The sequence below is a fragment of the Danio rerio genome, chromosome 9 (assembly GCF_052040795.2).
Source record: "Danio rerio strain M-AB ecotype USA chromosome 9, GRCz13ab, whole genome shotgun sequence".
NCBI lineage: Eukaryota > Metazoa > Chordata > Actinopteri > Cypriniformes > Danionidae > Danio > Danio rerio.
In genome coordinates this window covers 29,184,929-29,207,969 of record NC_141029.1, presented here as the reverse complement: position 1 = coordinate 29,207,969, position 23,041 = coordinate 29,184,929, and the positions used below count along the sequence as shown (strand labels likewise).

Here is a 23,041-nt window from a genome sequence, read left to right as displayed (position 1 = left end):
GCTGGCGGCCATTTTGTTTGCCAGAGAACTAGTGTTATGATTGGAGACGCTACTCTATTGAATGCAACACAGCGACTAGTTTGGAGGATTAACATGGATGTTTATCAATGTATGCATAAGTTGTGGACTGATGTTTTTAAGGATTGGATTGTCTAGAACCTTGATTGAGAGGTGAGTCATTCTATTCACGCTAGAATCATCCTTTAAAGATGGATGTTTAATCTTAGTTGTAGTTTGTGAGGCTTTCCCTTAAAAAGTGTCATGTATGTTACCGCTGGTGCACCCCTAGAAGAGAGTTCAGCTTGGATCGCAGGCATCGAGAGTTTAGGCAATGTTCATGGATGGTGATAGAGTTTTTACTGTGATCTTGTTGGAGAATTGGTTTGAAGACACAGAGATTGCATTGTGTGAGGCAATTTGAAGTAGAAGGTTGAGAAGTTGTAGTTGGATAAGTTGTTGAAGAAGTTGTTGTTGTTGTTGGAGAAGTTGATGTAGCTGGAGAAGTTGATGTAGCTGGAGAAGTTGATGTAGCTGGAGAAGTTGATGTAGCTGGAGAAGTTGATGTAGCAGCTGATGCAGAGCAGTGTATTCTTCAAATCGAAGATGACTGTAGTGAGAAAACCCTGGCTCTTTATAGTGGTTAGGAATGGCCTGATTGGTGGATCAAGCATGCTAATGCAGAACCAGCCGTGTTCAATCATAATCACGTGCTCCTCTCGAAATTAGTTTATGAATAAACTTCACTTAGATGTGATTTTAATGGTTTTACATGAAAGTCCTCCAAAACCATACGTTACACGTAATATTAACACATAATTGCAAATGTGAAGGTCTTGTAATGTGATTTGGGTGTATACTGGTATTTACTAAAATGTATGTATATCTTAAATTATACTTCATTTTACAGATGTTTTTCTTTTTGGTTTGATTGACCAACTTTCTTCAAAATAGATTTTGTGTTCCACAGAAGAAAGTCATAAAGGGTTAGAACATAATAAAAGTGAATAGTTGATGACAACATTTTAAACTGTTAAGGGTTTACATTTTTGGGTGAACTTTTAAGGTTAAAGTTCTGAAAGATTGTTAAGCCAGTCTGAGATTATGAATATTTAGTTAATTTTAATAATTTTTTTGAAACAAAATTGCAATAATTTTATTACATGTTTTAAGAGTGGTCTGACAATAATCCTCAATCAGGTTGTTGCCCACCAAATATAGTCAGTACAATTGTTAAGTGCAATCTGCAGTCTGTTAACGTCAAAATCTAAGGTCATATATTTGAATATTCATTCATTGTGGTGTTTTGCATGTAGAGATCACCAACACATTGAAAAGTAAAAACACATTGCTTGAGATTAAATCCAAACCTTTTAAGTTATTTTATTTAAAAAACAAATGCTAAAAAATAAATATTATAACACGTGTTACAAGCCTATATATAATGCCAGTACAAAGTGACGTTTAAAAAAATGCAAGCAATATATGGTTAGTGTACAATATTTTGGCACATACATGAGAAATACAAGACTCAAACTGTGCAGCACAAATTTTTTTTTTTAAGCCTGACCAAGTGAGGAAGGTGTTCCAGTAAAGATTTGAATAAATGAACTGAAACTAGTTTGCATATAAACATATGCAAATATACATCCTGTTTGCTGCAAATGATTTGCAAAATTAACCTTGAGGTTTAGGCTATTAAACTATATATATATATATATATATATATATATATATATATATATATATATATATATATATATATAGAGAGAGAGAGAGAGAGAGAGAGAGAGAGAGAGAAAGAGAGAGAGAGAGGTTTCAGTAGGTGCTCCAAACATTATTTGAGTGTGGAACATGTTAAAATACATTAAATGGTCAACTTATTAAACAGTATAGAAGCATAGCTTATTCTGACATTACACCAAGTTTATTAAGAATGTTATAGAAAAGAAAATTATTAGAAAATGGTCTTTACATTTAATTACAATAAATGTTTAAGAAAGATGATTTAAATGCAAATTAAACAGTTGTTTTCTTTATCTATTATTATAATCAGTTAAAAAAGGACACTTTTTCTTGATTAAGCATCAAATCTATTGAACGTTTACTGAAATATTGATCACTTTGCAAAAGAAAGTTTGTAATTATCTTAAGCAATTTCACAATAAACAGAAGGAAAGTCTAGTTGGCTTTATTAGAGCTCAGTTTACACCACAACCTGTCCCAGAATGCATCATGCATCTCCGGCTCCTGTGGCCAATCCAGATAGGTCCTAGTTTTCACCAGCCGGGCCAGTCTGTGATGGGAGGAAAGCAAGCGAGATGGAATGGTTTCTAGGAAGACCAGGATAAGAATGTCTCTGTGTTCTACCTGGAGCCGGTAGGTGGCCAGCTGCATCTCCAGTGAGCACCAGTTGCTATTGAGGTAGTTGCGACTGACGAGACAAAGAGTTCGGCGACTTGCGTAGATGCTGTCTGTGATGTTTTCCACAATGTCGTGTCCCAACTGAAAGTCTCGACTGTGCAGACAGAGACGCAGAAATGGAGGTCCACGCTGCTCTAGGTTTGGAAGAAGTTCCTCTATGACCCAGTGCTCATCCTTACCGCTGTAAGACACGAAAGCATCATAGCGGTACTGCTGTTTCTCCTTCATATGCAAAGCCTCCCGAAACCATCCACTGGCGATGTGATAGAATGGCTTGAAGTACTGGCCAACAAACTTATACATCAGGACCACAACAATAAAGATGCACAAAAACACAGAAGAACAGGCGAAAAACACAAAGTCAAGGTCAAATGAGCAGTTCTCCTTGGCATAGCTGACAAAGTTGAGTTGGTCAAATTCATTGCCAAAAAAACACTGCAAATCATGCATGCTGGGGTTTGACATGTCAACCTCCACCTTCCTGTTGTCCCTTATCCACGAGACCAGCCATGCATTATCACAACTGCAGTACAGACCCAATCTATAAAAACAAACAAACTCCAACTGAATGAGATGAACAGCAAATGTTTGTAGAATATTGACAGTATCTTTGGGGAATAGCACTAGTGTTGTCAGTGCCTTTAAGTCTTTGGTCAGACTTCCATCCAGAAATAATAATCTGCAATTTGCCAGAATCAGAGTCTCCAGTTTTGTCAGATTGTGAAACATTATGCCCGTGTTCGGCTGATTTGTTAAATCAATGTTTTCCAGTTTTAGGGTTTTCAAATGAACAAGCTGATTGATTACAGACAAGTCTCCAATATTGTCAGAGAACATTGACTCAATTTTCAGACTGACGACTGATGGCACATATTTCCCAATGAATTCATTTTCACAGATCATATATGCAGCATTTATCTGAAGTGTGACTACAGATGTTAAAAGTAAACTATTGCAGTCCTCAACAATCACATATTGACCTTTGATGTGCAAGTTTAGCCCATTATTCAGTGTAGTATTACTCCCAATCACAAGATGCATTGGTCTCAGTCCTGAACTAATGAAAACATTACTCAAATTGCGTGGAATTTCTCGAAATATGTCAGATAAATGCAGCTTGATCAGTGACATGTTAGGAGGGAAGTTCAGATCTCCCAATAGAAGTGTCCTAAGATTAATAAGATGTCTAAATGATTCTGGCTCAATGTGAAATAATGGATTTTCATTCAGATCCAGAACCCTCAGTTCATGTAAGCCACTGAATGTGTGTCGATGAATAGAACATATTTTGTTGCTGTGGAGGTTTAACTCTTTCAGTTTGTTCAATCCAATGAAAGCAAAATCTTCTATGACAGAAAATTTGCTCATTGCTAACTTCAAAGTTTTAAGATTTACAAAACACATAAACTGATGAGAAACTATCTTATCTATCCTAATAATTCGTAGCACCATATCAGAAATCTTTTTGACCGTCTGTGGAAATGAAGCACAAAGAGATTGAAAATCATTTGATCTGAGCACATGCTTATCTATGGTAATCTGGAAGAGAGAATTTACATCTAAGAGGTTGACAATCTTTCCAAATATGTTATTTTCAAGCATAATGTAACCAATTTGTTTACAGCCATCTGAAATTTTAGAAGTCAGTGACAAGTTAATTGTATCATAATCAACATCTACAGACTTAACTGAATATAACTTTGCTGCTACACACAAATCGTCAACATTAAGTACATCCACTGTGGCAATTATTACACTAATTTGATGTACTCCAATTAAAGAAAGATCCCTCAGAAAATTTTTGCTTGAAACAGTAAAATACAACCTGGAGAGCTTTCCAAAAACTTTTAAAGCCCCCTCATCTACATGCTCTAACTTTCCCAAAAGCAAATCTGCTCTTTCAATATTAAACTTAGTCGATATTTCAGAGACGTTGAAAACTGAGCAGTTTGGGTATTGAAGTCTTGTTAACATTGTATTACCTAAACCAAGGTACTTTAATGGTTTAACATTTTTAAGCCGACACAAAACCTCAGATAAATCCTTCAAACACTCACTGCATAAATGTAGCCATCGCAACTGTGGAATCTTTTCAAAAACATTTGATGGCAATAATGACAAACTATAGTCTGAAAGAGACAGACTGGTAAGTGAGGTCAGGCGACTGAAATCAAAAGCTACCTCAGTGCATTGTTGGGAACATGATAGTGTTAGTGTAGTCACATTCGTCAATCCATTAAAAGCTTCTGGAGGGACCTCTGATAAACATCCCACAATTTCAAGATTTTCCAAAGAACCAAAACGTAAGAATGTGTTTGGAGCCAGGACACCATGATGGCCTAGATCCGTCTGAACAATGAGATTCTGTAAGTTTGCAGGAAGTCATCGAAGGTCTTCTTTCATGTCAGTGACACTACGGCATACAGTAGTGTTCCGTTTTCGAGGAGAGGATGTGCTAAAAGAAAATTCTTCCCCGTCACTTTTAATATGACATTTTCCAGCAAGCCAAGAACAAACATATGAAGTCTTCAGAAATAGGATGAAGAATGCAAAAAAAAGTCCCATCTTCAGTTCCTCAATGATTTTTATAGCTTATGATCTTCTTGTTCTGGCCTCTGTCTCTTGAGGTGTTTAACCATATCAGAAGATTTGAGCAAGAAATAAACTTCCCTTTTTGTGACCACATTTATATTTACGTGTGACACATGGACAGTTTTATCAGTTCAGATGCTTATTAACATATTTAGTTAAATGTGTTAAAGGGACAGCACACTCAAATTTTAAATTCCATCACCCTATGTACTTCTAAACATTTACTTTTTTCTATACTGTAGAAGCAACATCTCCCAGTAACCCAAGACCGGTTGCTTAATGAAGCCAGGTTTGTCGGGCTAGGTAATTACCAGTGGTGTAAGGTAACACATTAGAAATACTCAAATTACTGTAATTGAGTATATTTTTTTTCTCAGAAATTGTAATTTACTTAGTAGTTTTAAAATGTGTACTTTTACTTTCCCTTGAGTACATTTTTAGTGCAGTATTGGTACTTTTACTCCCCTACTTCAACCTGCAGTCACTACTTTATTTTTTCTTATCTATGGGGATTAGAAAAATCAGTCCTGTGTTTCCTGTCCAATCAAATCACACTTAGAAGGTAAATCACATCATACTGAACTACCTGAAGACATGCCATTTGTAATTGCAGAAAACTGTTTGGAAGCATTAAAAGTGTTCAAGAAGACGTCCAAACTCTTTATACGCATTGACCCAGAGACTGTTTAGATGCATGACAATGATGAGAAATGACAGATGTTTACTGTCTGATGACCGAAATGGCCTTAAACATCCAGCAGGCACAAGATGTCAACATGAAGTCAGATTGACGTTGTACCTCAAAGTTGTGGTGACGTTGCATTTTGTTTGGAAATGAAAATCGGGTTGACATCAATGTCAAACCTAAAATCAACCAAATATCAATGTCATTTCACGTCGTTATTGGACATCAAAATAACATTGTCCTTAGATGCTGGCTGGATATTGAATTTAGCTCACCTGACATCACAACCTAAATGTACCCTACTATTAACATCTTATGACGTTGTGTGCCTGCTGGGCAATAACTACAGAATCTTACGTTTACACACATCCACAAATTACATGTAAATGCATCAGCTTTTTACAGCGTAATACTACTTATTACACTTGAGTACTTTTAAAAGGTTTACTTTTTACTCATACTTTGAGTAATATTTACAACACTTTTACTCTACTTGCAGTAGATTTTTGGCAAGTAACGGTATTTTAACTTAAGTATAATTTTTCACTACTCTTTCCATCACTGGTAATTACATGAATTAGAAACTCGAGGGGAAAACTAGGTTACTCCAGGAAGAGGTGTAGTGAGGCTAGAAGGGGGAGCTTATTTTGCAGTTTTGTGGGCCTTGATGGTGACACTATACTGTATTGTAAAACTGTAGCTGATGCTGATTGGTCAGCTTGTAATTTTGTTTATTGTTTTGAATTTCATTATTTGAATGTGTATTGGTATATGTTTGTTACTAATTTCTTTGTTTCCGGTTGGCCTGAGTGGGAAGTCACATGATTCTCATTGATTGATTTAACCTGTGAGAGTTTGTATGGTCACTCAGGATAGTGAGATCTCAATGCAAGCACCTGTTTAATGTTCCTGCGTATTCTACAGCTGGTTATCAGGCCACCACGGTAAACTAAACATTGTTTATAAATTATTTGTTTATTTTGATGTCCTTTTGATCTGTGTTTGTGTGAAACATTTGGTTTGTTTATTTGTTTATCTTTTAGTTTTCACGGTGTTCAATAAAGAAAATCCACATGGACATCAGTATTTGGAAGCGTGGAGTGTTTTATTAACCGGCGGGTAGTTACAGTGAAAACGTGGCCCGATTCCTCCTCACCAAGGTGTTTATCAGCGGTGCACAGCAACAGTGAGCGGTTCGTATCTCTGGATGGACCTTTTGTGCGCGGCTGGGCTGCCTCTGCGGTGACGGAGGACGCTATTTTCGGCGCGTGATTCCTCCGTGAAAGTCTGGGACTGTGGAAGCTATTTAGCAGCGGCGGTCTGTGAGGAACTGGTTTCGTGACGTCATACAAGCTGCTGCCTTGGTGTTGGCAGCAGCAAGATTCAGAGCGCAGTTTGGCGTCTTTCTCACGTGGCGGATCCTTTCATTCATCTCTTATTCATCGGCGTCATAGCAGATCAGACTGTGGTATTTGAATGCCGTCTTTTGGCGAAAAGTTGATGTTTTAAAGAGTTGGATCCAAGTTGTTTAAAGGTAAAGTTGCTTATAACCAGAGAGAGAGAGGAAAAAATATGTGCTGATGGTAATGGTTTGAAATTTCTGTGACTGTATCAATGTTTAAGGGTTAACATAGATATTAACTTTTTGTAGAAAAAAAATGCAAGTAAATATTTCACAGTATTAAGGGTATTGTTTTGAAGTGAGTTTGAGTGTGTCTAATAATCTCATGGTTGTGTTGTGTAAATTGTGTGCACATAGAAAATAATTGACAAAAAAAAAAAAAAAATGTCTGTTCAAGATGAGTCAGCTGAACAAAATGAATGTTTATTACAAGAGCAAGTTTTAATGGATGATGTATATGAAATTGAGGGCACTGTGAGAAATCGCTATACATCATGTACCACATGCACTGAAAAATCTGAGGCGAGGTTTAAAGAACTTAATTCTGGTTCATCAACGGTAAATGAGGTTAGAATATCTTCCCGTGACAAGTTTTTGACACCAAAGATGCAGGAGTTGAAGGAGCAAGAGTTGATCCAGAAGGAAAAGAAGTTTATAACTGCATATGAGAGTTGGAAGATTCATGTAAGAGATGTTCGTTTTAAACTGAAGCATGAGTGTTCTGAAAGTGATTTGTATGATATGATGGATGAGGTTGAGAAGAAAGAGTCTGACATGAATGTGTTGTATGATAACATTCGATCTCAAGTAGTACCAAGTCAAGAAATTAGGAGGAAAATTGATGCATGTTCAGCTGTTACTGCAGATTTGCTGAAGATAATGAGGGTACGCCTGGTAGAAGATGGCATAGAGTTTGATGCTGAAGCGGAGAAGGCAAGACTGCGTATGCTGCTGGACTGTGAGTATGCGAGGTCCATTTATGGATCTACAGTGTCTAGAGCTGCAGCTCTTAGTAATCATTCAAAACCACTTTCAGAATCTTTAAGCATTTCTGGTAAGAGAGCAGAGGCTGCTGCTTTGTTGGCCGCAAAGAAAGCTGAAATTGAAATGGAGGCCGATATCAATGAGCAAAGGCAGCGATTAAAGAAACTTGAAAATCGCAGAGATGTTGAGGTCATGGAAGCAAGACTTCGAGTGTACACTGAAGAGGAATCAAGAATGAACAGCCAGCAATGTGGTTCAGCCTGCGCAGATGTGAGTAACCTTATTCTTCCTGTTTCTAGCACACCAGATTTGGATAAACAAGACCCAGAAAGTAAAGTATCTGTCACACAGACATTACAAGAGTCAGTGGCCTTATCCCATCTTCCTGTTCCAGAACCTTTTGTATTTTTCGGTGACCCACTTAAGTTTATAGAATGGAGCATAATGTTTAAGTCACTTATAGAAAGACGGTGTCCAAATTCAGCAGACAGACTCTTCTATTTGCAAATGTATATTGATGGTGAAGCCAAATCAGTTCTTGAAGGCACCTTTTATAGAAAAGATGATCAAGCTTATCAGCAAGCATGGGAAAAGTTAAATGCCAGATATGGTCACTCCTTCGTGGTACAACGTGCCTTTAGAGAGAAACTTAGTAAATGGCCCAAGATTGGTGCATCCGAATACGTTAAATTAAGAGAGTTCAGTGATTTTTTTTGCAATCATGCAGTGATGCCATGCCACACGTCAAGAGTCTTAATGTGCTGAACGACTGTGAGGAGAACCAGAAGATATTGCTTAAACTTCCCAATTGGGTGACTCATAGGTGGAACCGTTATGTCACAGAACAGTTGGACTTGAACAAAGAATACCCAAGCTTTTGCACCTTTGTTTCGTTTATCTCTAAGGAAGCACGCATAGCATGCAATCCTGTGTCATCTTTGTATGCATTAAAGACATCTGATGGGAATTCAATTAAGGAGATAAAGCATCCTAGGATAAGCTCGTTGGCAACCACTACGGACAATGTAGATGGAGCATGTGATTTGGCTGATTCTAGCAATTCTAAGGCGTCCAATTTAAGGAGTACATTAGTGCTTGGTGCAAGTTCAGTCGAATGTTTGTTTTGTGGAGAGGGACACTCAATCTATAAATGTCAAGATCTAACAGAGATGACTGCAATGGAAAAGAGAGGGTTTGGAGAATAAGTTGTGTTTTGCATGCTTGAGAAAAGGACATTTCTCCAGGGACTGTAGAAACAGGGCCATATGTGCTGTATGCAAGAGGCACCACCCCACTCCGCTGCATGAAGATCGTCAGATAACAGATAAGCCAACTACTCAGGGTGTTTCACAAGTTGAAGAAAGTACATCCTCTTTATGTTGTATGAATGGTGGAGAAAAAGGTTTAACATCCATGATTGTTCCTGTATGGTTGTCTTCATCTAATTCTGAGAAGGAAATCCTTGTATATGCTTTATTAGATACACAAAGCAGTCACACTTTCATTGATCAAGAGATATGTGAGCGATTGCAGGTAACAACAGATCCAGTAAAATTGAAGCTGTCCACTATGTTGGGAAAGGATCATATTGTAGAGAGCCAGAGAGTTTGCAGACTCCAAGTTAGAGGGTTCTTTTCAGATAGTTCATTCTGTTTGCCTCCTGCTTATATGAGGGACTTTATTCCCTTTGAACGAACACATGTTCCTACCTGTGAAACGGCTAAAAGATGGAGACATCTAGCAAAGATTGCTGATGAAATGCCTGCACAAATGGATTGTGGAGTAGGTCTCCTTATTGGTTATGATTGCTCTAGAGCATTGGCACCTTGACAGGTCATCAGTGGAGGTGATGAAGAGCCTTATGCCATCAAGACTGACCTGGGCTGGAGCATTGTGGGGGGTACTCCACACTGTACAAAGGTGAATGTGACTGGTTTATGCCAACGTATATCAATCCAGGAGCTTTATCCTGTGACACCTGCTGCTGTCATCAGATCATCGGAAATGGATTTTGCAGATACTCGATTGGGAGAGAAGATTATATCACAGGAAGATGTTCAGTTTCTGCACTCTATAACCGAAGGTGTTAATCAGAATGATGGTGGCTGTAATAAAAGTCTCGCATTAATACGATTAAAGCACCTTAAATGGAAACACTGCCCTGGCAAGTCATCAAAACACTTCAAAAAGAGGAAGATGTCACAGGGGAAGGGCCGTCCCCAACATAAGAGTTTTAAGTCTGCTGACTGGGGAAAGAAAGCTTACGGAAAGCAGTTTGGGCATGAGAAAATACTGGGAGGAGGTAACCGGTTTAAAAGGAGTGGAAGTGGCAAGAAATTCTTTTGGAAAGGTGAAGTGATGGTTAAGCAAGGCTTATTGGTGGGAGGCCCAGAGGTAAAGGATGTTCAAGTATTAAAAACTGATGTTAAAATGCAAAGTGATTTTCTACAGAAACCATCACTGGTCTCAAAATGGACTACAGTTTTGAACGTTATTGCCCAGTTTCACAGACATGCAAAGAAGGTGAAGATGTCAGAACCTTTAGGAGTGAAGTGTTCCACTTGTACAACAGGATGCCTTTATGGAAGTGTTGCATGTACTCAACCTGGAATCAGGAAAGATGCCTTGTAATCATATATATCAGTTTGACCAGAGTCCAATTCAAAAGTTAATAGTACTGGTGAGCAGAGTTGAAAAATTGAAATGCTCTATAGTTTCATTAAATTACTTGGGTATGAAGCCCTCGTTTTGTAATATAACCTTTATACTGTGGATAAATTGAGTATTAAAGTAATTATCAATTTTAACTAGAATGTGTATTTAAAAATATAAATAAATAATAATAAAAATTGAGTACTTTAATAAAATGTAGATTTTTAATTAGAACATATAAATTATGAATTGAGTTGGTATGGTGTTAAGGTTTGAAAATTCCCATTGACTGTATTATTAATTTCTGAAGTCAAAGGTAATTTGGTGGGAGTGTAGCTGATGCTGATTGGTCAGCTTGTAATTTTGTTTATTGTTTTGAATTTCATTATTTGAATGTGTATTGGTATATGTTTGTTACTAATTTCTTTGTTTCCGGTTGGCCTGAGTGGGAAGTCACATGATTCTCATTGATTGATTTAACCTGTGAGAGTTTGTATGGTCACTCAGGATAGTGAGATCTCAATGCAAGCACCTGTTTAATGTTCCTGCGTATTCTACAGCTGGTTATCAGGCCAACACGGTAAACTAAACATTGTTTATAAATTATTTGTTTATTTTGATGTCCTTTTGATCTGTGTTTGTGTGAAATATTTGGTTTGTTTATTTGTTTATCTTTTAGTTTTCACGGTGTTCAATAAAGAAAATCCATATGGACATCAGTATTTGGAAGCGTGGAGTGTTTTATTAACCGGCGGGTAGTTACAAAAACCATACTGAAAAAAAAAAGTTTTTATAAAAAACCCAAATGCGATTCAGACATAAATAGCACATGCAAAATATGTAGGACATGTGAAACATTTATTTTATTTTTTCACTATTTTTTTAATTGTACATCCAAGTTGCATTCCAAGAGTTTCACTTTTGCAATAATATATTAATATCATGTGAAATATGTGGTTTTGGAGCATTTTCATGTAAAAACCTTTTGATCATGTAAACAAATCTGGTTATTATGTGTGGAGAGTATGTGATCACATGAAAATTACTTTCACCTGAAAATGCTCCAAAACCACATATTTCACATAAAAATTAACATGTCATTGCAAAATAATAAAAAAAAAATCTTGTAATGTAACTTGTGTGTACGCTTAAGAAAATTTGCTATACAAATGCTACATATTGCAGATTTATTTATTTATTTTTATATCCATAATATGGAAGTCAGTTGACAATTGGTTTAATTACCAACATTCTTCAAACTAAATGTCGTATTCCACAGAAGAAAGACATTTATAACATGATAAAGTGAATAATTGAAGACAATATTTTAAATTTTGGGTAAAATGTTAAGGGTAAAGCTTTGAAAGTTTATTAAACCAGTGATTGCTTGAAAAAAATTCTCAACAAAATAACAAAGACACTATTTTTATTGCATAAAGATCATTATAAAATTAGATCATTTAAAAGCAATTTTCACTAGAGTTACCTTCAATCAGGATGTTACACACCAAATATAGTCAGCATAATGGTTAGGTTCAATCTGCAGCCTATTAATGTCAAAATCTAAGGTCATATATTTGAATATTCATTCATTATGCGTTTCGCATGTAAAGATCACCAACACATTAAAAAGTAAAAACAAAAAACAAAATAAAAACACATTGCTTGAGATTAAATCTAAACCTTTTGAGTACTTTTAATGAAAAAAAAAAAAATAACATGAAAACAATGGCTCATAACTCTAATACTTATTAACATATTTAGTTAAATTTAGTCAAAAACTATAGCACCCAATGCAACCACTAAGTGACATTTGAAAAACAAATAAAAAAAACAAGACATACAAATAATTTTCTTAAATTATTAACCACTACTCTTAAAACTCAATGCATTAATCTTAACATTGTAAATACATGTGTCAAATAATATTACAAGTTTGGGAATGTGGGCATAATATGGTCAGTTTACAGTAAACTGGCACATGCATGAGAAATACAAGGCTAAAACTGTGCTAAAGGAAGGTGTTCTAGTAAACATCTGAATAAATGAACTGAAACTAGTTTGCACAAACACACATGCAAATGTACATCCTGTTTGCTGCAGGATACATACATCAAATGGTCAACTTATTAAAAAATATAGGAAAATAGACTATTGCGAATTCACACTGAGTTTATTAAGCATGTTATATAAAAGTAAATTATTAGAAAATAGTTATTACTTTTAATTACAATAAATGTTTGAGAAAACAAGTAAAATGCAAATTAAACAGTTGCTTTCTTCTTCCTTTATATTCAGTTTTTAAAAAGTTTTAAAAATGTTAAAGGCATTTTCTTTAAGCATCAAATCTAATAAACTTTTACTGAAATATTGATCACTTTGCAAAAGAAAGTTTGTAATTATCTTAAGCAACTTTACAATAAACAGAAGGAAAGTCTAGTTGGCTTTATTAGAGCTCAGTTTATACCACAACCTGTCCCAGAATGCTTCATGCATCTCCGGCTCCTGTGGCCAGTCCAGATAGGTCCTAGTTTTCACCAGCCGGGCCAGTCTGTGATGGGAGGAAAGCAAGCGAGATGGAATGGTTTCTAGGAAGACCAGGATAAGAATGTCTCTGTGTTCTACCTGGAGCCGGTAGGTGGCCAGCTGCATTTCCAGTGAGCACCAGTTGCTATCGAGGTAGTTGCGACTGACGAGACAAAGAGTCCGGCGACTTGCGTAGATGCTGTCTGTGATGTTTTCCACAATGTCGTGTCCCAACTGAAAGTCTCGACTGTGCAGACAGAGACGCAGAAATGGAGGCCCGCGCTGCTCTAAGTTTGGAAGAAGTTCCTCTATGACCCAGTGCTCATCCTTACCGCTGTAAGACACGAAAGCATCATAGAGGTACTGCTGTTGTTCCTTCAAACGCAAAGCCTCTCGAAACCATCCACTAGCGATGTGATAGAACGGCTTCAAGTACTGGCCTACAAACTTATACATCAGGACCACAACAATGAAGATGCACAAAAACACAGAAGTGCTGGCGAAGAACACAAATTCAAGGTCAAATGAGCAGTTCTCCTTGATAAAGCTGACAAAGTTTAGTTGGTCAAATTCATTGCCAATAAAACACGGCAAATTTTGCATGCTGGGGTTTGACACGACAACCTCCACCTTCCTGTTGTACTTCACCCACGATAACAGCCATGCATTATCACAACTGCAGTACAGATCTATGCTATCAATATGGATGTATTCCAAATGAACAAGATGTTCCACAAAACTTTGTAGAATGTTAACAGTATGTTTTGGGGAAAGCAAAAGTTTTGTCAGTGCCTTTAAGTCTTTGGTCAGACTTCCATCTAGAAAGAATATTCTGCAATTTGACAGAATCAGAGTCTCCAGTTTTGTCAGATTGTGAAACGTTATGGCCGCGTTCGGCTGATTTGTAAACTCAATGTTTCGCAGTTTTAGAGTTTTTAAATGAACAAGCTGATTGATTACAGACAAGTCTCCAATGTTGTCAGAGAACATTGACTCAAATTCCAGACTGACGACTGATGGCACATATTTCCCAATGAATTCATTTTCACAGATCATATATGCTGCATGTATCTGAAGTTTGACTACAGATGTTAAAAGTAAACTATTGCAGTCCTCAACAATCACATATTGACCTTTAATGTGCAGGTTTAGCCCATGTTTTAGTGTAGTATTACTCCCGATCATAAGGTGCATTGGTCTCAGTCCTGAGCTAATGAAAACATTACTTAAATTATGTGGAATTCCTCCAAATATGTCAGATAAATGCAGCTTGATCAGTGACATGTTAGGAGGAAATTTAAGTTCCCCCAACAGAAAAGAGCTAAGCTTAATAAGATGTCTTAATGATTCTGGCTCAATGTGAATTATTGAATTTTCCTGCAAATCCAGCACCCTCAGTTCATGTAAGCCACTGAATGTGTGTCGATGAATAGAAGATATTTTGTTTTTACGGAGGTTTAACTCTTTCAGCTTGTTCAATCCAATGAAAGCAAAATCCTCTATAACAACAATTTTGCTTAAGGTAAAGTTCAAAATTTCAAGATTTTGAAAACACATAAATTGGTGAGAAACTATTGTATCCACCTTCTTTAATCGAAGATCCATGGCAGAAAGATGTTTGACTGTTTGTGGAAATGAAGCACACAGAGTTTGGAAATCATCTGATCTGAGCACATGCTTATATATGCTAATAATGGTGAGGTTGCTGAAAATCTGGAAAACACAATTTACATCTAAGAGGTTTGCAGGATATAAAATTGTATCAAGCATTACATCCTTAATATTTTTACAGCCACCAGAAATATTAGTATGAGTTGGCCAAAAGTTAGTTGTTTTATACTGAACTTGTATAGAGTTAATCCCATATAACTTTGCTGCTGTACACAAGTCAGCAACATTAAGTAAATCCACTTTGAAATCCAAAGTTCTGATTTTATGCACTCCAATTAAAGAAAGATTTCTGAGGAAATCTGTACTTGAAACAGAAAAAGCAAATCTAGAGAGCTTTCCAAAAACTTTTAAAGCCCCCTCATCTACATGCTCTACTGTTGCAAAATGCAAATTCACCTCTTCAATATTGAACTCAGTAGATATGTTAGATGTGTTGAAAACAGAGCAGTTTGGGTACTGAAGTCTTTTTAACAAAAATTCCTTTAGAGTAAAATGCTTCAGAGCCTTAACCTTTGACAGCCGACACAAAACCTCAGACATGTCCCTCAAACACACATTAGCTAAAAATAAGTTTTGCAAAAGAGGAATTGTTTCAAAAACATTTGATGCCAGTAACGACAAACTATAGTCTGAAATAGACAAACTGGTAAGTGACGGAAGGTGACTGAAATCAAGAGCTACTTTACTGCAGTTTTCTGAAAAGTTGTAAGATATTGTTAGTGAAGTTACGTTCGTCAATCCATTAAAAGCTTCTGGAGGGATCTCTGAAAAGCATCCAGAAATTGTAAGTTGTTCCAGAGATGCAAAACTTGAGAACGAGTTTGGAGCCAGGACACCATGACAGCCTCCGTCCATATGAACAAAGAGATTTAGTAGGTTTGCAGGAAGTCCTTGAAGGTCTTCTTTTATGTCAGTGACACTACGGCATATAGTAATGTTCAGATTTGAAGCAGAGGATGCTTTAACAGGAAATTCTTCCCCATCACTGTAGACACGACATTTTTCATTAAGCCAAGAACAAACACATGAAGTCTTCTGAAATAGGATGACGAATGCGAACAGAAGAAGCATCTTCAGTTCCACAATGATCTTCATAGCTTCTTGCCTTGCTGTTTTCTCTCTTTCACTGGAGTCAAGTAACCATGTAACTATATTTATAGAAATCAGAAACTTCCCCTTTTTGTGCCTGGATTCTAGAAATGTGTTACACTTAGATGGCCAAAAATGCTTCATTTCACATTGGTTTTAACGCATCCATTTAAAAGCTTAAAGAAATAGCTTAGATGGAGCTGAAAATGTTGGTCATACTTTGTTTTGATGGTCCGTTTGATGAATTTAAGTTACATTGTATCTACATGCCAACTAGTTTTCGACAGATTTTAAGTTGGGGTTAGTGCAAGCTGACATGTACTTGCAAAGTTTCTTATAGTCAGTTAAATGTCTGTTGAAGGAGCAGTATTAACAGATATTAAGCAGACAGTCTATTAATACTAAAATGAAAATAAAGTGAAAATTTTAAACTCAGTCACCATTTATACTTGTCCTTCAACAAGTGTATGATATGAGAAAGTCATCAGACTCAAAATCGTGACCTTAAATTGCTAGATTTCTTTCCACAATAGAAGCAAGTTGTTACATAATTTAAATATGACAAGTCATCTTTAAGCAAATTCCAAGGTGATGAAATGTTTTGTTAACGGATCGTGTAAACCAGAGGTGTCCAAACCAATGACTGTAAAAAATATGGACGATGCGACAGCCCTTTTTCCCATTGAACGCCTTGAGGGCAAAACGCCTGCTTGACGGGCACAAACTGTCACAAAAAACTGCTGAAATTGGAGCCTTGACATGCGCAGAAGGATTGTCTGATGGAGCCAGAGGAGGAGCCGCGAAAATGAGCAGAGTCGAACTTCCAATCAAACGCTTTATGTAAAATCAACTACGCCCCCCGAACTTCTCAGCATGCGTTTGCTGTCATATCAACACAAATGGATGTAAAAACGTTAACAAATATGAGGGTTTTATATATTCAATCGCGCCAGCTCCAGGCCGCAGCGCATAACTTACTCGCGGCGTCGCGGGCTGATTCCGGCTCGCATGCGGCAGCGCCTGCTCGCTCGGCCGCCGCATCTGGCTCGATTGACTCGGGCTGGAATTGGGTAGTGAGTCCAGGCATCCGGAGTAGGTCCAGCAGAGGTAACGTTAGTCAGTCTGAGCTCTAAGAGATAAGTCTCCGGCAGGCGAGAATCTAGCCGGAACTGTGTTTTGCTATCTGGGTGGCTAGGCGTGTATCAGCAAACTAATAAAGCCCGAAAAAAGCCCTGAACTTAGCGAATAAACAGTGTTCCACCAGGATCATGTATGTCAGAAACTATAGTTTACTGCTGAACTCATTTTGTCATGGTAAAATAACACAGAAATCGAATAATAACATTTCAGTCTACTTCAGTCTCCTGCCGAAGCTCAGACGCCGCGCTTTGAGAAACTGTCAATCACGATGACACGCCCAGCATTAAATTACTGCTAAAAACAAACTGTTTACAAAAATGAAGATCTGCACCTATTTCAGCATAAAAACCAGTGCCTTAATCGACCAGAACTATCTTTCGGGACATTTTATTGCAAGTGTAATATTTTTTTTTATTTGGGCTCAAGTCTCCTTCATTAACACGGAGGAGGCGGGCTTTATGACTTGTACTGCAGCCAGCCCCCAGGGGGCGATCTAACGGCCGAGACCCTCACTCAAACCAAGGCTTGCGGCACACTTGGTCCAAACCCGGTCCTGGAGGGCCAGTGTCTTGCATATTTTGGTTCCAATCCCAATTAGAAGGTTAACACACAGCCAATATATCCAAATAATAACCAAGCACACTCTTTGGTATGCTAACATTGCATGTTTAAATATTCCTTTATTCAGGGTGTTTTGCATATAAATATAACACATTAAAAAGTAAAACACTGCATTAAAACTTTCAACAGCTTTTACATGGTAATTTATAGCAGTTAAATGCTTAAAGCAGTTTTAAGACCATTACAATTATGTGTATACAAAGTAACATTTGAATAAATTAGCATATGTTCAACTTACTGTATATATGCACCGCATGTTTCCCTAAATTACTGTAAACTGCTTTATTACACCAGCGATGGAATAAAATGTATTTTTAAGAAGATCTAAAGATCTAAGAAGGGAGTATATTTTTAGCAATCCTTTCACACATGTACACTGACTTACAATGTATTACTTAAATGTTGCAGACCCAAGACAAAACACAATCTAGAGAGACAGAGAGTTTTGCATATATAAACTGGTAGGCAGACTCTTCAATTTTGTTCTGTCTACTTTATAGCATTTGAAAGTGCATTCATTGGTTTTGACTAGGGTTGACTCTTGAAATAAGCTTGAATAGCTTGTTCACAGTTCATGTCAACAGAAGGTCAGCGTCGGCCCACTAGCAGAGCGTTTAAGCTCACAACTTTGTACCTTTGTCTTTGTTTTGATTGTTGCCATTTTCATCACAGCTAAAACCACCATTCTCCAAGCTGTAACTGTGCTTATCGCAATCCTCAGTGGTGCCTTCCCCATCCTCCTTCACCAACGTCTGATGTCTACAGCGCTTGATTGAGTAATGAACTGAAAAAAGGATAAATGCAGTGAATTTCAGGATTGCCAAACAGGCTTATCTCTATAAACTACAGCTTAAAATCAAATCAACTTCTTAGTTACTTACTTGACACTGCAATCCCAGCCACAACCAGTTGGAAGATACTGTAGATTAAGGGAAACGCGAACATGACCTCAAGCTCTGCAGGGCTAAAGGACAACTGGGTAATAGTACTTGCCAGCTGGGCGTTCTGCATGCCTGTTTCTAGAGCAATGGTGCGGCACCTGCAATCACGTTCACAAGAAGTTAACCATTGAAGAGAACAGCACAAGTGTTTTTTTTTTTTATTTTGCCACCTTTATTGATGCCTAGAACACGTGAGCTAACTGCTCTGTGAAACACTAAAGAATACACAAGGGATGTTACTCGTATGGTTTCGAATGGGGAAAAGTGTAACGGTCAATATAGCGAATTAAGCCCTGTCTACTATACAGAAGCCAATTGTTGATCGCTATAGGCTACTTTCACATCTGTGGTTCATTTGGGCCAGAGCAAGGGCAACAAATGATACACTGTAGCTTTCTTCTGCCGTTTTTGGGTCCTATTCACACCACACTGATTGCTTTGGTCCGAACCAGTTGAAAAGAACCAAATTGCAGTAATGTGACACATTGCTCATTGGCCAGATGTTATTGAACGCATTTCCTAAGCTGTTTTTTGATTGGTCAGAATAAATGTGCAGGAAAATGATAATGGTACTCCTGCAAGAAAAGAAAGGTAGACACAAAATGTCGCTTTTTACTATAGAGGGTCGACATCGCTGGCTGACTGTATCCCCGGTCATAGTATACTAGATAGTTTGTATACATCACAGGTGTCAAACTCCGTTCCAAAAGGGCCACAGCTCTGCACAGTTTAGTTCCAACCCTAATTAAACACACCTGATCAAACTAATAGAGTCCTACAGGCTTGTTTGAAACCTACAGGTACAGGTACACACCTACAGTGTGTTGGAGCAGGGTTGGAACTAAACTGTGCAGTGCTTTGGCCCTCCAGGAATTGAGTTTGACACCCCTGCTTTAGACAAACTATACATTTTAAGAACAAAGCGTGGCTGCGGCTGGAAAACAATTTTTAATGCATTGCAAATGACGAAGGTGCATCGCAAGTCACGTCAGGAGGAGGCGTGGATTAATTTTGCTTAACTGCAAAATGGTCATCTATTGGAAATATTACCAACAATCCAACAGCTAATGTTTTTCCCTCTCTCTCCCTTTCTCTCTGTTTAAAATTGTTGATAAAGCTCTGTCAACAAACATTTTTCCTCCAGATTCCATAATATATATTCCATATAATATACATCGCATTGTTCCGCTTCAGAGTTTATTTGAAAGCGTACTGAAACCACCTTTTCAAGGAGGCCTCAGTATGCTTTTTTGGTCCACTTTTGTTGGGCACTAGAGTAGGATTGCTATATTCATACCTGCCCAAACAGATCGCACCAAGCGGGAAAACAAACTCTAATGCCATTCAACCGAAGTAAGAAAGGAAGGTGTGAATACACCCATAGACTGTTGTTTCTCTGGGGGAGAAACTCGGACCAGATGTGTGCTTTGACGACAAGTTAGATGGTGAACAAACACACTGGAATTTTATTGGTGATTCCAAATATGTAACAATCATAATTTGGCAAACAGTTTTGGAGAATTTAATGTTTCTCCATTTAGACAGAATGCCCACGCGGCGTTTCAAAGACGGCCGCCAAGTGAAATCATTTGCATTTAAGGGACTTTGGTATCACTTGTTGCTTTCATATGGACATCTTTAATGTCCAAACCTACTACACTGCTTCCACTTTATCAAATTCCCTGACTTTTATGGATTAAAAATCTGCATATATATTATATAATATTAAAATAATACCAATTATATTAAAATGGTTTTAGCTTGAATAGAATTTTGTATGACTTAAATAGTGACTGTGAGAACAATAATGGATAATTTACACATTACTTTTTGCATAGCTGTGAAGTGATCTCTTTTCCAAATTTCATAACTCAAAAGTTTAACAAACTTTACGTTTGGCTTTTTTGTCATCGTTTTTTTTTTTTACACCTAGTCTAAGAAACGGTAATTTTAAAGTCAAAGCTATCAAAAATGTATGTTATCCTGGCATATTAGCTTTAGTTTAACATATTTAACAGGTACGGCTTGGAGACTGCTGCCAGATGTGCAAAATGAACAAGATGGAGCTGAAAAATAGCTATTTAAAATATATTATATAAAATATAGTTCTCTTTAACATATTTTTTTTTCCTGAAGACATTTTAAGCATATGTATTTTTAGACATTTAAACATTTCATGCAACTTCACTAAAGTTTTACTTTACTAATGGCCAGAAACACTTCAACAAAAAAAGTTCTGTGGGGTTACACAATTTATGACCATTAAAAGGTGGAAACACAGTTTGTACATCACTAGATTGGCTACGCCTGAGGCAAAGCTCATGGTAATAATTTCACTCAAATTGTTGTAAATTTTTACCTGTGCCAAGGTTGGCCCACAAAGCGTGCCAAGAGGAACCCCAAGCCAAATCCAATAAATGGATAAATGGTACCAATGATCCAAAGTGAAGGAGCAATGGTCCATGAGGACTGATAAAGCACACCACCAATTACTGCAATGACGATGATGAGGACGATTCCCACCACAGATCCAACCTGTTAATAAAACAAGCATGAAGTCACACAGCATGCATAAGGATTTACAACAATAATAATAAAACAAATAAAAAAACTCACCTTGAGGATCTTTTTGGCAGCTTTAGGCCACTTGTGTTTCACTAACATCCCAAGACCGACAGGCACAAGCAAACTCACCAGTGTGATCCCTTGAAAAAACAGTACAATTTAGGATACAACTCCTATGTCCTAAATATATAAAATAAAAATAAAAAACAATGTGCAGTCATTTTACCAATATTGTCGTAAGGAATCTGAATCGCATCGCCTGCAGTCCAGATTGTGGTGTAGATGAGCAGACAAAGAGGCATCATTCCCAGAGCCAAAATTGAAGAACACGCTGTCATGCTGATGCTATGGGTGGCAGAAAAGATGTTTTATTATACAGTTACCAAAACTGCTTCTGTGTTATCTAAATAAATGTGCATAATTGGATTATACGTACTCTTCTTATTAAGCGACTATAATGATTAAGCGCTATTTCACCATTTTATATTTAGCTATGCTTTATAAGTAAAGAAAAATGATAGAAAAAGAAATTGCTATAAAATATTTCACAAATTTCTGTAACAATACTTTTAAAACTAATAATAGATTAAGGCTTTAGTTAGGCTTATTATAAAAGTAACTTTCCCACATTGCATATTATTAGCCCATACTAAAATAATACAATTAATATACAAAAATAAGAAACTATTATTTCCGAAGATAAAACTGAGTAACCAGATAAAATTACGTACACAAGATTAGCTGACCACTTAAATTGAGTAAATCAGCTTTTAAAATGGTTAGTTGATTTAAATTAGGGTTAAGTCAAGAGAGTAAACCCATTGCCTTAATCTTTTTACATAAATGAACTATGTGGATAATTACAAAACATAAGTTAAATTAACTTAACAGTTCCAAATTACAATAGGTTTACTTACTTTTTTTAGGTAATGTCAACTTGTTGCCTTTGAAGCAACAGATTTAGTTACTTTTTTAAGTAAATAACCACTTTTTATAGTGAGTATATACCTAAAAAGTGTATTTATCTACTAACAGTATATAATACAGCATATTTATCTACTAAATAAATGAGCAAAGTAAAACACAAAAAAATTATAATAAAAATCCTGTCATGTTTGGAAAGCACTTTGGGTTTTGCAATGTCTTCAGTGCTACAAACATTAAAAAAGAAAAATAAATCGAAGTAAACAGATTGACTTTCTCACCTTAGGTCCATGTCTCCATCAAGCCAGTAGCAGAAAACATTAGAGCTTGATCCTCCAGGGCAGCAGCCCATGATGATGATGACCACTGCCTGGACTGGCAGCACGTTGAAAAGCAATGAAAGTATGAAGGCTGTGAAAGGCATGATGCCAAACTGGCAAAGGAAACCTATAAAAATGCCCCAGGGTCTGCGAACGTGCCCCCACAGTTTTCTAGCCTCAACAGTGCAGCCCATTGAAAACATAACCATGGCCAACATGACGGTAATGGCAACGCTCATCACAACGCTGAGAATGTCGTTAAATGGATCACGGGGCACCAGGCAAGATGTGCCCGTGCAGATGGTGGCATTCACCGGGCAGACTGGCTCTAATGTGCACATGGTGTCAAAAGTGAGTGATCAAAAGTAGGATCCTAAAGGGATGGAGGTGTAGATTCCAATCCAGAGGCTGCAGAGCAGAAGTTTCTCAAAGAAAGTTAGCTACGATTTCAGAGCGTTTCTATACATTTCTTGTTGGTTCCCTGTTCTCTCCATCCACAGTGACAAAG

At 37.1% G+C, this 23,041-nt stretch overlaps 3 protein-coding genes across 5 annotated transcripts; all 3 read right to left on the bottom strand.

Moving 5' to 3' along the window:
- Nucleotides 1-1,902: 1,902 nt before the first annotated feature.
- Nucleotides 1,903-9,122, bottom strand: LOC147842391 (toll-like receptor 13). Of its 2 annotated transcripts, none has more exons than XM_087267958.1 (2): nt 5,585-9,122; nt 1,903-5,481 (listed from the first exon to the last, which is right to left on the bottom strand). In XM_087267958.1, the coding sequence occupies exon 2, from the start codon at nt 4,393-4,395 to the stop codon at nt 2,179-2,181; it is 2,217 nt and encodes a 738-aa protein (XP_087124084.1). In that variant the 5' UTR covers nt 4,396-5,481; nt 5,585-9,122; the 3' UTR covers nt 1,903-2,178. The 2 variants fall into 2 exon arrangements, with proteins under 2 accessions (XP_087124084.1, XP_087124085.1); XM_087267959.1 differs by lacking the exon at nt 5,585-9,122 and having other exon boundaries at nt 1,903-2,962; nt 4,603-4,969.
- Nucleotides 9,123-12,145: 3,023 nt separating this feature from the next.
- LOC103911657 (uncharacterized) lies at nt 12,146-17,786 on the bottom strand. 2 transcript variants are annotated; one of them, XM_087267941.1, is made up of 2 exons: nt 17,710-17,786; nt 12,146-16,665 (listed from the first exon to the last, which is right to left on the bottom strand). In XM_087267941.1, the coding sequence occupies exon 2, from the start codon at nt 16,164-16,166 to the stop codon at nt 13,173-13,175; it is 2,994 nt and encodes a 997-aa protein (XP_087124067.1). In that variant the 5' UTR covers nt 16,167-16,665; nt 17,710-17,786; the 3' UTR covers nt 12,146-13,172. The 2 variants fall into 2 exon arrangements, with proteins under 2 accessions (XP_087124067.1, XP_087124068.1); XM_087267942.1 differs by having other exon boundaries at nt 12,146-13,287; nt 13,362-17,780.
- Nucleotides 17,787-17,822: 36 nt separating this feature from the next.
- On the bottom strand, nt 17,823-23,041 carry slc10a2 (solute carrier family 10 member 2). The gene is given in 6 exon segments (NM_200358.1): nt 17,823-18,567; nt 18,665-18,822; nt 21,084-21,259; nt 21,341-21,429; nt 21,516-21,634; nt 22,495-23,041. Coding segments are annotated over 6 exon segments (1,086 nt in total). The 5' UTR covers nt 22,875-23,041; the 3' UTR covers nt 17,823-18,403.

What these genes read in the sequence shown, in the direction of transcription:
- LOC147842391 (XM_087267958.1), bottom strand. Translation starts at nt 4,395, where the DNA reads ATGTTAACAAGACTTCAATACCCAAACTGCTCAGTTTTCAACGTCTCT.
- LOC103911657 (XM_087267941.1), bottom strand. Translation starts at nt 16,166, where the DNA reads ATGAAGCATTTTTGGCCATCTAAGTGTAACACATTTCTAGAATCCAGG.